Below are 16,824 nucleotides of genomic sequence, written 5' to 3' on the forward strand. Positions count from 1 at the left end.
ACCTATGACCAGAACAACATAAATACAGTGGCTAAAATCTTCATGGAAGTAGACATTTAAAGAAAACAAAACTTTTAACATCAATATTCTGTCCCCCACAAATGGCTAGACAAGCATGAGGACCTTATTGTTGGACAAGTGCAATATCTATAGTGTAAGGACACATTTTTTCCTTTAATATACTGTGAGAAAGACATCTCTTCTGAAAGCTCTCGCTCAGACTGGGTTCAGCTCTCAACTGACCCCCTGCAAAGGGATTTCTCATGAAACTGGCGCAAGTTTGTGCCAAGACAAAAACCCTCACTTCAAAATCTATCAAACACAGCCACTGTCTCCAGGAAGCATGAATTGGAGAGTCCCCCAGTATCCGTCACATACAGGTTGACCAGGTCTCTGGCTTGCTGCTTTGTAAAGCCACAAAAAAGTGGGCTCATCTGCACTTCCCCTTGTATATCAGAGGTGACTGAGCAGGCCCAGAGCAAGGCACACCATCAATGCAAAGCAAATTAGAAGCAATCACTAAGACCCAGGACAGCCACAGGAGCCAGTGCCAGCTACTTTTAGGTCTGGCCTGTAGCTCAGCTCTTAGGGCAGAGGCAGTTCCAGCATTTTTCTGAAAACCACCATAGCAGCGCATGAACTCCCACAAGCCCTGAGAGACAAGGTCTCAGATTTCCCCAGAGTGAGATACCACCACCTTATGACATGGGCTATAGTAGAAACTTGGTCCCCTGCAGTGAACACCAGTTAAAGAGAGATGTTTGCAGCACAGGTAACCATCCCCTGTGTAGCTCAAAATCACAAAAGAATGGATGGCAAATAGCTTGTGCTGACCTCCAGGTGATAATGTGACTGTGGAAAGTGATAGTTTGAGTTTGTTGGTTTAAATGTGTCTTGTGTTTAGCCATATGCCTACATGAGCTGCCATCAGATCTTTGCCCCTGACATGGAACATTCTCTGGGTCCTCTGCCGTTCCACCATCCCTCCAGCATCAGGGACTGCCCTCTGAGGAGTGCCTCAGCATTGCTTTCTGAACCAAACTGCTCTCTCTTGAGGCACCACATATGCTTAGCCTGAGGTATGACAGAAAAGCATCCTCCAGATCACACAGAAGTCACCTGCCTGGACCACTGGCATAGACCTTGAAGGCCTCAGCTCAAAAGCAGCTGCAGACCTGATAGCCAGATTGTTTTGTCTCTGCAGATGCATTCATGACATCCATGTTGTGAAGGCTCTGGCCTCCAGTTGTCTGGTATGCTGCCAAGTCTCCTCATCCAGGTTGTCAGCAAGCAAGCCAGCAGGCAGGCATATGGAAGGCAGTTCTCAAACCACTCTCCAAGAGCAGTGTAGACCAGGACATTGAGTCCTTATCTTTAAAATACCCATCTGTGGATTACACAGATGTTAGTCTAGAAGAAACTCAAAGCACACACTGAAGTATCTCCAGATCTGCTCTGTAAGGAGGCTACTGGCTGTGTCTCTTGTGCGTGTCACACCTGTGCTGAGGAACACACACAGAAAAGTGGAGGAAGCAGAGGTGTCAAGGACTACAGTTTGCATCCCATGTGCAAGGGAATTAGCATAACTGGCTTGTTGCTTGTAAGAAGGGCTGAGCAGTAAAGGGGGCAAAGCTGGTGGGAGCACCATGTGCCAGGGAGATGAGCCATGAGTGGATGAAGCCAAATACCCACATGCTGCTGAGCACCTGGCACATACATCACTCCTTTTGGTATGGGAACCCTTTTAGGGCAGTGTTGTGCATAGTCTTTCATTTGCTGGAGGCTTCCAGAGAAGTAGGCATTTGTCTGAAAGCAGTAGCAAACACTACTAGGTCAGTCAGCACACCAGAATCTGCTTCCCTCATGCACCAGCCCGGCACGTGCCCACCCCCCGCAGCCAAGTTCAGGGGCCCTTTGCAGAACCATGGCTCTCCCTGCTGTGGAGCAGCAGTGGAATATCTGAGTGTAGATAGGTGTTAGTGATTGAAAAAAGTCTGACACCAATACTAAAACCTTTGAGATGAAGCACCACCACCCCCCTAAAAAAGTAAATCAAAACCAACCCACACCTTTTATGCAAAAAAACCTCTGCTTCAGTTTCCTCACAGAAAATCACACTTGAGAAGGTTCTTCCAGGGAAAGGCTCTAATCCCCATGAGCAGGCACAGTGCTACCACAACAGATGTCTGCCTCCCTTTGTACACACACAGGACCATCTGCGAGCAACAGATGTCCTTGAGGGTGAGGCCCCCAGCCAGAGTCACCCAAGAGGCTTAGCTAGCCTGCCTTGCTTGTCCTGGGATAAGCCACCTACAACCAGGATACTTTGAACAATGAACCCTTTGGTCATCTTGAACTAAGCTTTGCTTTGTGCTGCATAAAAAAGGAGAAATAGTGTTCATCCATATATCTTTCTCTGTAGAAGAAGACTACTTTTAAAAAGTGAATGCAAGTCCTAACCTTTAGCTCATCAAGTTCATTTCTGTTTGGTGCTAACGTGGTGGAGGGACAGGGATGTCAGTGGGAGCAATAAGAGAATGGTAGGGGAAGGTGTAAAGCTCAGGTTACTCTAATGATGCCAGCCTTGCATCAACAGTTTCTAAGGGAGAAATAACATGGAGCATAGGCATTATTTTTAGAAATATCTTTTCTCACAACCAAACTCAGAGAAGCAAACACAGCAAAGAAACAGAAGGATGAGGAAATGGTATGTAGTAATGAAACCACAACTCATGGCAGCAGAGGAAACAAGGGCCAGGGCAAGTCTGCATAAGGATACTGAGCTGGGGATCCAAAGTGCAGTGACAGCATGATTGTTCATCTCTGACGCCATCACTTCATCACTGAGACAGAGGAGTTTAAATCAGTCAAATCTCTAGTTAAATCAGAAGTCCTACCCAACTAATACAAGCAAAAAAGTCTGTATATTACTGAATTCTGAACATATTTTCTTCTCTCAAGAGCAGGAGAATTCACTCCCCCATGTGAACACAAACCCAAAGTGATGGCACCCACCCCCTAAGTACTCACTAATGAAATAGCAATTTCCTCCTGCCTCAAGCATTGATTTTGAGCTATCCTGATTCCTAGCTCCTTGCTTCAACTGGTTCTTTCACAAAACTGCTTCAGCTGAAGGCTGGAGTATTTAGTCCCCCCCAGTGCTGGCTGTTCTCAGCTTCTCAAGGAGCAGTCCCAAAGATTCCCACCTGCTTATCTCCTGCCAAGCATATGCAGTTCCCAGGCTCCAGCTGTGCAAAACAGAGGGTCTGAGCCTCATTCAAACAATTATTCTGCACCAGGAAAGTAAGTCAAGGTGGGGGGTAAGGAGGAGATCCAATCAGCACAGCTCCACAAAAGTCATGGCTACAGCAGGGCTAAAATCTTCACAGTGAAGGAGGCTGCTTCTCCCCTGGAAGGGAAGGGAGAGAAGTAGGGCAGTCTGCAGGATCAGTCACCAACATGCCACTGGGATACAGTGTGGGAAAGTCTTGCTCAGCCAGAGAGAAAGAGAGGGTTGGGACTGAATTTCTTAATGACAATTAACTTTAAGAATAATTTCTTTTTAAAGAAAAAAAACCAGTTGTTTAAAAATAAATCGTGCAATATTGGGGGGTTTTTTCAGTATTTTGACAAGATTTGTCCTACCAGATGTTGCATTTGAATTGAAATATGCATTTCTAGCAATGCTTTTTCATTTGACAGAGTGGAACAGCTTTATAAGAAAGAGGAAACCTAAAGAGATTCATATCTAAAAGCTGGAAATCTGAACAGGTTTTTTTAGTTTCTGATAGAGATAGGATGAGAAAGGAGAGAGAAAGAATGGCCCTAAACTAAAAAAAAAATGAAAACAATGTAGTGAGTCTTAAGAGAAGTAGTTTTCCTTAGACTCCTAATAAAATCTTTTGTTCAATGTCTCAACACAGCACTCCACTACAGGGAAAATGTCACATTATTCCAAATAATGAGTACAAAGTACTCTTTGCTGCCAAGAGAAAGAGACTGGCAGGAACCTCCTGCAGTTCAACTAGTAGATTCTGGGGCACAGCCAGCTGTGAAGCAGCACCTCTGTCCTGATCCCTGCACCCCCAGGGCTTCATTCTACCAGTGTCCTTCCCCATGGGGCAGGGCTATGCAGGTGCTCATGTCTGCCCACGGGCTGAGGGGGCAGTGAGGCCTGGTGCTGATTCTCCTTGCTTTCTGCAGCTCTCGGCCTCTGAAAGAACTATGGGTAGGAACTCTGCTGGGGAAAGCCATCTGGGGGGATGCTCCAGGCACAGCTCTCTCCACTCCTCCGCGGGTGAGAAAGAGGTGCTCCAAGGACTATGGACAGCTCTCAGGCAGAGCCACCTGACTGGAAGGAAGAGGCGGCTTAGGGCTCAGCCAGCTCTGTCCCTGTCCCTTTCTGCTGCATGGGACACCAGAAGGATCTTAGAAAGCCCAGGTGACCCGCCCCCTCTTCACCAAACTCGTGGAGAAGGAGCTGAGCTGCCGCTATTCTGTGAGTGTCTCTGTGGTCTGGGCTCTGCCCCCGAGCACTGCTCCTCCAGCCAAGCAGAAGAGGCATTGCTGCTCATCTTCTCCCACTCCTCTCTTGCCAGTGGAGAACATTCAGCACCAGGAGCCTGCAGAGGCTGGTGAAGGATCTGGCAGAGATGAAAATCATTGGCTTTCACCTGCCTCTGGCTGTGCCCCCAGGATGTTTGTCCACTGGGGTGAGACTGTGTAGGAGGGGGTGAGGGAGGGAGGAAGGATCCCACAGTGCCACTAGGGGAGCAGAAAAGGTTAGGAGCCACCAGGAACACCAGCACGTCCATGTTCGCAGTGCTGGGAGGAAACCTGCCTTGTGGGCCAGAGAGCCTGGGAGGGCAGAGTGTCCCAACTGTGCCATGCTCAGGCTGCTGGTGCTGGTTGGAGTCTCGTCGGTGCCTCTCTACTGTGGCACTGCTCTCTCAGCACAGCCTGGTTCTTGCAGGACGGGCCCAAGCAAGGGCCTCTGACAGCCACATCTGCCAATGGTGGGGGACTTTGCTATGCACCAGGTGAGTTTTGGAAAGAAAGGCAGGGAGAGCATTTTGTTCTCCTGAGCCAGCACATCTGCACAACTGAGGATTCTGCTGCTGCTGCCGACCTTCGCCTGAAGGAAGTCGGTGCCCATCGTGCCGTAGAATAGAGCTGCTGAGTGCTCCAGGTGCTGCCGGCCTCGGCTCTGTCTCTAGAGCCGGGCAGATGGGTCCGCACTCTACTCAAGTAGAATTGAATGGGGAATTCATTAGAGCTAAGTATCATCACAGGTGTAGGTGACTGCAAGAAAAATACGAACATTAAAGGGCATTCCTGGTAACCACAGAGGTCGTTGGAAGTCTGCCTAATGTTTCAAAATACCCCTTTGTTTAAATCAGATGTTCCCCGCACTGTAGTTAACACTAAAGACCTTTCAATGTTTTGGTATCATATGTTGTAGTAAAGACTTGTACTTTCTCAAATTTGCCAAATCTTCTCCACTGACGGCCCATGTATCTCCTAGTCACTTTTAAGTCACTATTTCCATTTTATTTGAGGGCTTCAAGAATTCTGAGCTTAGTTCAGTGAAGTACCAAAGTGTACACAGTGTAAGAAGATATGTCACCCTTTTTATAAGGTTATTACTAGATTTAGATATGTTTCCTTGTATAATTATAGCAAATTTCAGCTACAACCAATAATGTTTTTTCCCATCACTAAATATACAAGAAGATTAAATTATTAATATGTACATGATTTATGTGTGCAGTATGTGTGAGCACACAGCAAAACTTTTCATTAAAACTTAGATTGAAGGATATCAGCCACCCAAAAGAAAACATCCTTGCATGCATCTCATTCAATCATTCTGATTGCAACTACTTAATAAATACACCCTTCCTTGAGATACTTCATATCATACTTACATTCATTATCTAATGGTTGTTTAAATGTACATTTGGTGTAATCAATCAAAATACCGAGGCGACAATACTTTCCCTATATTTCCAAGTAATCAGAATACTCACACTAACTCTTCTATTCTTCTGCATGAAGGTTTATTTTGCTTTACTTTAGATCAGACTGAGTGGGGATTATATTTACCTTATTTTCACCCTTTTGTTTCCATGAACTTATTTTGGCTCTCATATGTCAAGGCACCAAAGCATTAGATAAAATGTTATGACAATTGCAGTCCTGTGGGATTTAAGCATATGCTTTAATGCTTTGCTGAAATTAGAAATTTCAGCGGTGAGATGTAGAAGTTTGGTAGTTTTCTCAAGAATTGCCAGTGAACAGATAAAACTCCTGTTATTTGCTGAGTATCACCTGAACAGTACATACATACCAATAATCCAGTCCTAACCTGAATGATGACATAAAAACCCATGGCAAGTTTAACTGTGCTGTTAAGTCTTAGATTTATAACTATGTAACAGCTAAATAGTCAGCGTATTTTCTTTTACAGTCATATGTAACATGAAAGCTACCAAATCTGTTTGGCGTTTTCTTAAGTTTTAGTTATTGGAGAATCCTACCAGCTGCAAAATCACCAAGTTAAAGTCAGTCATCCAAAGACAAATTTAACATCAAATAGGCCTTGATACAAGAGAAAACACAGGAATAGCTGTATGATAGTTCTCTTTAATAGCAAATTATTTTAAAAATAAAACTAAAACAAGAAAACAAGTCTTAAAAAAAGCCTCAGAATTGTTGCAGATAAGCTTAATAAAATAACATTATATAAGCTTAACAAAATAATGTATTTCTCAAGTAAAACTGAGCTAAGCCATCACACACAGCAGATCCAGACAGAAAAACTATTAGCAAGACCACCTGTATGTTTCTTGTTTAATTTCTACTTTAACATCAGAATTATTTGTTAGGCACAAACTAGTTTCTTTAAATAAAAGAACTTGATACAAAATTCATTTTGTCAGTGTTGTAAGGTGAATGATAAAATGGTTATATCTCCATTTCAAAAAAGTCTGATTTGCTCTTCTGAAGAAATATAACCTGTCTTTCTTAGAAGAAAACAGAGAGGAAAACATTTTAAAAGATGAATAACACCTCATAGGATTTCGTGTTCCTGTGAAAGAAAATTATAACATTAGATCGTACTAGAATTTAGTTTAAGCTTTTAAATTATTCTTATTGATATCTGTAAGTCTTTTGGGCATGGAAAACACCAAACTTTTGGGTAAAGGGAAGAAATGACAGAAACTGTTGGCGGACAGAAGCTATAAATAGAAACAAAAGAGAGAAAAGTATCACCACACAAATCCATCCAGGTTTTCTAAATACGGTTTCTAGGTGCGACATTTTGAAGCATATATATATATATTAAAATAAAAATATACATGTATATATATATATATAATATATATAGCATGTTTTTGGGTGTTGATTTAACTTCAAACTTTTGAGGATGAAGAACACGTCAGAGATTATTAGTCCTTATCTGCAATAGTATGACAGCAAGTAGAGTCCTGTGTTTGGTATACCCACTAGCTTCTAGAGAAGAGCCCATTCACAGTAATGTCAAAACAAGATTACTGTAATTTGTCTTGATTCAGCAACACATTGAAGTCCAGCTTACTGGGAAGCATATGAGCTGGTCAGCTCCAAGTGAGCAGTGATGCAGCATCAGCCACTTTCCTTGGTCAGCTCTGCACAGAAGGTTCAGCGGGCAAGTTTCCCCCAAGCTCCCCAAGGAGACAGTGCCACCTTTTTTGGCTGGTTAAGTACTGTTTAAGGGCTTTTAATGCTACTGCATATATTATTCCAGTGCAGAATTAACTATAAAGGCATCTGTGTCATTTTTCCTCACTATCATGTCCAGTTATTTTATTCATTCTAGTTTATGCTTGTTTGGTTGGTTGGTTGGTTTTTGGAGGGGGGGCGAGTTGGTTGGTTTTTTACTTCTGTTTAACTATAAATGTCTTTTCAAATCTCAGTGAAACCAAATATATTTATTTGCTGTGTCAAATAAAGGAAGCATACATAAAGGAAGCATTCCTCAAGAGCTTGGCTAAGTTAGGAGCTGATCACAAAGGTAATATTCCCTCCAATCTTTGTCAGTTGGCTCAACAAAAGACACAGGTTTCATAGACATCTCACAGAGATACCACAGGGCAAACTGTTCTAACCCTGTTCATTTAGTTTTTAACATTATGTCTTTTACATTTACATTGCCAATACACAGAAATATGCTGAAAGATCTCTACGTATTTCTATCCCATTGGAAAAATATATTTAATAGCTAGTACCAAAAGTGAAGATGTTTGTATGAGTTTCAGCCACGACAAGTGGTTCTTCACATTCCTCAAACAGTGCTTCAAGTTCAATTTGTTCATAAATTTAATTCTTTTCTTAATGGCATGAAATCAACAAAAATGACATTTAGTTTCTCGTAGTAATAATTTACTAGTATTAGCGATCAAGAAACCCAGCATTTCTTTGTATAATTAATAAAATTATGCTAAGGGCTGTATTTCCATGAACTACAAATTATTCCCATTACTAACAGAGAAATGATAAGAGTAATGGAATTGGGGTCACTAAGAGAACCAATACTGTGGATCAATGCCTTATTTACTAATGCGTACTAAGCCACAGCCTAGCAGGCGACAGCTCCTGCTCAAAAGGATGACACTTCCAACCATTAAGGCCATGCAAAGGGTTCATAAATGCAGCAATTGTTCCTGACTTTCACAGAAAAGTGGTCGGCTTATCCTAATGTGTCACATATTAAAATGGCTCCATTGACAGCAATGGTTTCATGGGAATTTCAGTCTGAATCCAGGCCTGTTCTTTTTTTTTATTTATTTCACTAATAAATTAAATTTCACATAGACTGAATTACAAATCCATCCAAATTCAACTTTTTAAACTAATCTACTTTTTTGTTCACTATGATAACAATTCACTGTTTAGTGAATCAGTGCAGGACAATCAACAAAACTTTGTGCTTTAAATGGAAACTACTTGCAGTATTCCAGGCTATCCACATAAAGGCACAGTGCTAAATCAGTACTGTTTATGTATGCAAAAACTAATGATTCTCATTAATATATTGAAAATTCACTATTTAGTAACATTAAAACTGGCACCTCATGATAGTACACCATTTTCTGTGGGCATAAGTCCATTAATTGAGGAACATATTCTAATTATATCTTAATGTTATGCCTGAAAATCATACATATTATGTGGAATTTTAAAGGAAAAATTACATATGTCCTCATTAAAAGGTAAAAATTGTTTCTTTTTTCTGAAAAAATATGCAAAGAAGTTTTGACATTATATTTGGGTAGGTTTTCTGCCTTTCCCTGGAACAGTGTAATTTTTGTGGTTATTCCATTACTGCTAACTAGCTCGTATCACAGAATAGTTTGTTCATTATTTCTAATATTACTATACAGTACTCTTGTATTTCCCCCCTTAAATCCTATCAGAAAATCTCACCCTGTAAAAATAATTATATGTTCTTCTAGTAGCTACTAATGCTTGTTTTCTATCAGTCCATATAGCATTATCATCTCAATACTCATTATGCAGGTACTCGACCTGCCTTCCTATTACTAGTTATCAATCACAAAATATAACCTGCTTTATATTTAAAGTATTATAATCTTTCATTTTCTGCTCATTACTTTTTTCCTATCTATGCAACTGCTGCATAGTCATTGCTCTGGTCATTCTTTTCACTTTCCTGTGGGCTGGTGATTGTCACCCTTGGAGTTGTGGATGTTTTTTCACGATGGGAATCAACCTAGAGAAAAAGGACATATACTGTTAATATCATTGGGTATCAAAGATTTGCCTTCATTTCAATACAGTATTAGCACTTCATATTAAAATTTCCACAAGGTATCCTTAATGTAAAAAATATTTTCCAAGAGTGATCATGTTAAAATTTTTATTTACTTTATACTTATATACCTTCCAAAGGAGAAAGTGCTCAAATTAGAGGTTTCCCCCCTACAGTTCTTTCATCGAACATCAGTTACCCACATATCCACTTCAAGTGAATGCTCACTTACTTTCTCCACTTCCATAAATAACTTCAGCTTTTCTAAAAATAAATAAAAAAATTAATATATCAAGCACAGAAGAAATTCAGGGCCCAAGAAAATGTCATGTTACTCAGCTCTCTTAATTGAAAAATGTTCTCGTGTGTCATACAGAAACAGTTACAAAGTGTAAGAAACCCTTTCAAGTGTCACAAGAAGCAGAGGAAGACTGTTTTTCAGCAGCCTATAGGCAGGGAATATGTGGCAATTTGTTCTGTTTCTGATGCTCAAGAATCCCACTCTTCCCAGATCTGGATTCTCCCCATCAAACAAAACACTTTGTTTCCCACATTCTGTTAGCTGGTCAGTTCATGTGACAGTCAGGGCAGTCCACTTTATTCTTCTGGGCTGCATCCCTCCATTTAAGCCAACGGCATGTTACCATGTATCTTAAATTAATAGGATATTTGCTTTTAAACTGACTAAAGCCCCTTGCTTTAAAGATCTTGTTCATCTCCACTGTATTTTCCAATTTCTAAGAAAAGGAGATGAAACTTCCACAAAGCAATGGCAAAAGCCCTTTATGAAATGCAACTTCTGTGAAAGTCAATTCACCAAAATAATGAGGCACTGTAGTGTCATGGACACACCCTTCTGCTCTGTCCTAAAAGACAAACTAGTGTGGAAATATATAATGACTATGCTTTTCTGGAAATTGCAGGAATTTTCCTCATTAGTTCTTTCAAAATTCAGCATTATAAGGAAAGCAGGAGATACAGATTCATCAAATATTGAGAAACATCTGCTTTCTCAGTTGGAAGGCATATAATGTAATTATTGATGTAACTGATCTATACAGATGGAAACCAATTTTTCTGCAACCCAAAGTTCTCATAAATGCTCTCAGGACCTTATCAGAGGTGAACTACTTAGATACCAGCTGAGAAGTGTAAGGCTGAGATGAATGAGGAGCAATAATGTAAGAACAACAGTTTGAAAGACTAAACACTCACCTGGTTCTGACTGCCAGAATCCTCTTTTATTTCTTCTTCCGGCTGAAGATCATCTTGGTAGTTCAAGTGCTCCTTTCCCTCACCATCTTCTTCATTGTTCTTGCCATTTAAATGGATAAGTTCCTCTTCCTCCGCTTGGTCAACATTCTCTGTTTCTGCTGCTTCACCTTCAAAATTTTCATTTAATTTCTTTTTGTTTTCTTCCCTTTCACTTCTTTCTTTAACACTTTTCCCACTTTTCTCTCTGTTCACTTCTGGATATTGTTCTCCTTCACATGCCTCTTCTCCCTTGTCATTTTCCTCTTCTACATTTTCTTCTTCATCGACAGTTTCTGCTGGTCTCTGGTGAAAGGAAAAGGAGCAGCATTATGAGGTATTTTAAATCAGAATGCTCCATGCAATTCTGAAATATGACAGACATCAAATTCACAATTACATCTTTACTGGGGAGTAAGTGTGCTAATTTGAGGTCTGTCTACATGAACAGAAAAATATGTTCCTGTACTTACACCCCATAATACACTTTTATTCTACATTTAAAAAATGTGTTGGTGAGATTTAAATTGGGTCAATCCATTTGAACACACTCAAAACAACTGGAATGAGATAGATTTTATCAATACTTCAACAGCTTACTCTGTTGCAGTTATCCCAGGTTCTCTTTCTAGCATTTAGTACATACTTGTTTGCAAAATCCTGTTACAATAAAATATCGTACAGCGCTAGCCCACAAACTGTGCCCCAAGAAGCATTTTACCTATGGACCAGACCATGCCATGTCATTTGGTCCTGTTGTGCAACCTGTCTTCTTTGCATACACAGAAAAAGTAGCTAGAGAGATGAGGCAGACCTACAAATGGTCACTTCCGTAACATCATTCCCCTTCCCAAAGACTCCTCTGTGGAATGGCATGATTAGAATTTGTTTGACATTTGGCAGCAGTTTTTTCCTTCACAGAGTTGGAGGAACCAGACAGGAGGAACAAGATCTTGTCTCATATTATAGAAGAGTTATCAGAAACTCACTATAGATAAAGCTGCTAGCAGCATCATTTCATGACAACCTGGAAGACTGATGCACATACCATCTAGTTTTTGTCATTATTCTTCCAGTTTCAGCTTTGAAGAGCCACCTGACTATTCGGTGAACCAATGTCCACACTTGCCAAGACTACTTATGTACTTGTGCTAAGGTATGAATGAAAATAAAGTGAAAAAAATCCCACAGGAGAAACAAGGTGTCTGCGTCCCACACAGCCTCATCAGACTCTAAATCTAAAGCAAACAAGCTGGGACTAATAGATTATCTCTTAATCAAAACTGTTTGGTATTTTACTGTCATTAGTAGCTCCTTTCTGCAGGCAGCTATCTGCTACAGACATGTAAGTTATGTCTTCTAAAAATTTCTTTTCCTCACTAATACTAACATTTCAAAAGAAATCCCTCATCACCTTCAAGGTATTAGTAAAAGCCAGTTCAGCAAGACCAAGAATTGATTGAAGCCTCTTGATGAAACATCTTGCTCTTGCTTTAATATCCAAGTAGCAACATAAGACAACATTATTATGCCAGTGCGCAATGCCACATTGGTACAGCTTCAAAAAGCACAAGTTATTGTGTTGTAATAATCCACAGAATGACAAATTACTAGAAATACTACATGGTTACCTGACCAGGTAAATAATGGTTCCATAAATGATTTTTGAAGTACAGTAGTTTCTGTGTGTTTTTTATTGCAGCTTTCCTGACTCACTTTCATCTGGTAACATCAAACCGGCCTTATTACCAGTAAAATAAAAATTTAACATGCCAAGTCTTTACAGAAACCTTCAAAGAAGGCACCATCCAAAGCAAACATGAGACAACCTTGGTAACCAGCAGCACATAAAGCAGCAAAGAATCTGTAGATCTATAAATTCTCAGAAGTTAGACATTATCTACTAATTCGTTTTCAGTCTGCTAAGGAAATTAGGAGCTCTGGATTCTCACTGGAAATAGGGGAGAGTGGGACAAATTAAACACATCAGACACCCCTAGTTAAAAGTGTGATTGCTTTTACTTAGTGACACCTGCTTGCTATGACATTACAAACACTAAAGGAAGAGAGGATATGAAAAGAAGAAAAGTCAATACAGACTGTCTCAGTTAACCGTTGTAGTCTAGCCAAGATATTCTAATTTCCAGCTTTTTGTTGCTGCCTGATAGTGGATACAAACTGAAGAGTACATATGCCCTTGCCTGCACTGTTTTAGTATGGTGGCTCCTTCTGGACTGCAGAAGAAATTGCATAGACTTTATGCCATGGGGTAAAATCAGCATATGTATACTGATTGATATGCTTTAACTGGTTTCACTGCCGGGGAAGTAGTCTTTAGCATGGAAGCACAATGGATGTTTGAGGGGCAGTAACTTCCTAAAGTACTACACTAGCTAGACTCATTTGACCTTATGTGTCTAAAATAGGTGTGGATGCAAATTTTTTAAGAGTTAAATCTGAGCAACATAGAAGACAAACAAAGCATTATTGAATCGTACCCAGAAACTCATTGGAAGCTCACAGGGAACTGCCATGAAATAACATTCAAATTTCAACTAATTTAACTTGACCAGTCAAGCTGGATTGCCTGAAAAAATTATAGTACAAAACAGGATCAGTAAAACAAATCCCATCCGTGCAAGTATAATGCTTTTATAATAACTGAAAATTTCAAGGTAGCTGAACACATTACTACAACGGTTATTACTACTACAGACAAAAATAATGTTTTCAGCTAATAATTGAAAAGCGAAATGCATTCTTCATTTAATCTCCCTTCAAGATGCACTACCAAAGACTGGACATTTCAAACAAGTTAAAAATCAATACTGATCCCGAGGTAAAGACCTTTCACAAGGTAATCTAAAATGCAGTATGGTTCCCACTGCATGCAGAGTCATATGTAGACTTTGAAATGTGAATATGACCACAGACTATGCATATCAGAATGCTCAGCAGACCTAAGACAGGACTGTACGGAAGGAACTGAAGGCCAAAATCACCCACCAAATCATACATTTCTCTTCACATTAAAAAAAAGTTTCACACTTTCTACTGAGATCTTATTGATCTACTAGCTATGCATAAATTATAATTTTCTATTTTAAGTACACCTTGGATTATTATCATTCCTCCTATAGCCAGAACTACTCATAATAAGGTTTCTAATTTTGCCTTTTGTATGGTTGAAAGAAAATAGGACATAACCTTTTTTGCATTGCTGGCTGCATCTTTTAAGTGAAGGTGATGCTTGTGCAGTTTCACAGTTGAACACATGTTAGTTAAAATAACTAGTTTTCAAACCAAACCTTCAGGAATATGAGAACAATTCTTTGCTTATCATGGACTAGCAGTAAAAAGACTCACTGACAAAAGACTTGTATATGTATATTGAAAAGCATATTCAACCAAAGGCACATAGAAAAACTGAAGTAATTCTCAACTTTATACTGGAAACATGAACCCAGCTTGCCTTCCAGAAACCTCCTGACAACTAACAGGTTGCTAAGGAGCAGAGCCAATTTCATTTTGCATTCAAGAAGTATGATTGCTTGACAGTATTTTTAACCTCAGCAAAAACAGTGTGTTTTAAAAAGAAAGATACATTCTAATTACACTCATCATGCCATCATTCATTAAGAGCTATATTACCAAATGCCATCATCATTCAAAAGCAGTAAGTCAGGAAATCTTCAGACATGGAAGTGTTTGGCTTTTCCTCTAGGGATGCTAATGTGACCTCTCAGAAGGTTTATATATGACTGATACTCAAAAGTACAGTATCACAAATCATTTAAGGCAGCAATTATTTTGTACCATTAATGTAAAATGTAATTTTGCTTTATTGAAATAATTTGGAAAAGTTTACTTGGCTAATGGTCACAGCAGACAAACAACGCAGTAGACAACAAAAATCTTAATGGTCACAAATACCAGCATGAATACATCTCACAAATGCAGCAATAGGAACACTTAACTTCAATTGCACCAAACCTCTCCAGAACAGAGCTGCCCCTTCTCCTACTCAGTCAGGAATGTTTTGTAGCAGCACTGCACAGATTCCAACAGCGAAACATTTTGTTCCTGAACCAGATAGGGTTGCTAAGTGACAGCAGCCCTCTTCTCTTCCACATCATTTATAAAACCCCGGCTCTTAAAAACAAGCAAATGAATAGTTAAGGGTTGAATTGTCTTACGCTTCCCACATAGTTCCCACATCCCCACAAAATGCACTGTTGTTCCTGAAGGCAAAACATTTAAAGTCCAACATTTTTATGAGATGGATTCATCATTTTCTTTCTTTCTTTTACAACAAATGCAGCACCTGAGTCCATAGAGTCTAATTTTTCGTAATATCATAGCACCCAGAAGTCTAACTAGAATAAATGGAAACTAAAGAACTTGAAAGTGTAGAAAGTGTTCTTTCGAAACTCCCTTCATCAGTGTCATTGTGTGTTAACTGGAAGCATACATAATTCCTTAATCACAAGACATCCATGACATAGAAGACAACATCTTTGAGTACTGCCTTCTGGGACCCCAAACGTAAGAGGGATACAGACCTGCTGGATCAAGTCCAGAGGAGGACCACAAAAACAATCACAGGACTGGAGCACCTCTCCTATTAAGACAGGCTCAGAGAGTTGGGGTTGTTCAACCCGGAGAAGGCTCCAGGGAGACCTTATAGCATCTTCCAGTTTCTAAGGAGGCCTACATGAAATCTGGAGAGGATCTTTTTACAAGAGCCTGTGGTGACAGGACAAGGGAGAATGGCCACAAACTGAAAGAGGGCAGGGTTAGACTGGATATTTGGAAGAAATTCTTTACTGTGATGGTGGTGAAGCACTGGAAGAGGTTGCCTAGAGAAGCTGTGGATGCCCCATCCCTGGAAGTGTTCAAGGCCAGGTGGGGACTCTGAACAACCTGGTCTAGTGAATGAAAGGTGTCCCTGCCTGTGACGGGGAAGTTGAAATGAGATGCTCTTTAAGGTCCCTTCCAATCCAAACCATTCTATGATTTTATGATCTGACCATGCAATCAGATCTTTAATTTTCTAATATGTACCTATGTCAAGAATATTCTTCTCCACCTATTTCACTGACACTTATGTTTATTTTTTCCCATAACATTTTGCATGTGTACATTCAAATTTCACTTCCTACAATACAGTATGATCTGCTGAGCATCTCTTTAGATAATAAGACTGTTAAGCATTTAAAAAGAAGTCCTACTGAGGCTGCAAAAATACAGTAATAACTTTTTTTCCAGAAACAGATTCTTCCATAATGAATTAAAAATGCCCTATAAGTTAAGCAATTTGAGAAACTGTCTCCACTAGGATTGATGAATTTTTTTGAAAACAGAGGTATACAGAGAGAGGAAACATTTTTTTTTAAATAGTATCAACACTAGTTTTACAACAGAACTGGGTTTACAGGCTTCATTCAGAAGAAGCGAAGGCCCTCCCCCACTGTTGGCCACAGAGGCCTCTTAAGACAAGATCAGACCTTGCTGCTATAGCTTAGAAATCAGTCACCCAGTGCAGAAACAGAGGGAAGATCCCTCTTCTCATTCTGAACTGGAAGGAACCAATCAGACTAAGTTTCCCTATCTCACACAGACAAACAATAACAACATTAAGTGTAAATCAGTGGAGCTGAAAGAACATGCAGTGGAAAATCTTATCTGCTGGCTTGTCAGCACTCAAAATTCATAAGGTTTAAATTGCAGCTGCATCATTTGTAACAAAATTTAAGCAT

General features: G+C 39.9%; 1 protein-coding gene across 1 annotated transcript in view; it reads right to left on the reverse strand.

The window, feature by feature from the left end:
• Window positions 1–6,625: 6,625 nt before the first annotated feature.
• The window catches only part of DCDC2 (doublecortin domain containing 2), a 57,174-nt gene continuing 46,975 nt past the window's right edge, over window positions 6,626–16,824 (reverse strand). The window contains exons 9-10 of the mRNA XM_064666031.1: window positions 11,030–11,371; window positions 6,626–9,775 (exon numbers count right to left, since the gene is read on the reverse strand). Coding sequence (XP_064522101.1) covers window positions 9,668–9,775; window positions 11,030–11,371 — 450 coding nt within the window. The 3' untranslated portion in view covers window positions 6,626–9,667. The remainder of the gene's footprint in view (window positions 9,776–11,029; window positions 11,372–16,824) is intronic.

This window comes from Pseudopipra pipra, chromosome 1, assembly GCF_036250125.1.
Source record: "Pseudopipra pipra isolate bDixPip1 chromosome 1, bDixPip1.hap1, whole genome shotgun sequence".
NCBI lineage: Eukaryota > Metazoa > Chordata > Aves > Passeriformes > Pipridae > Pseudopipra > Pseudopipra pipra.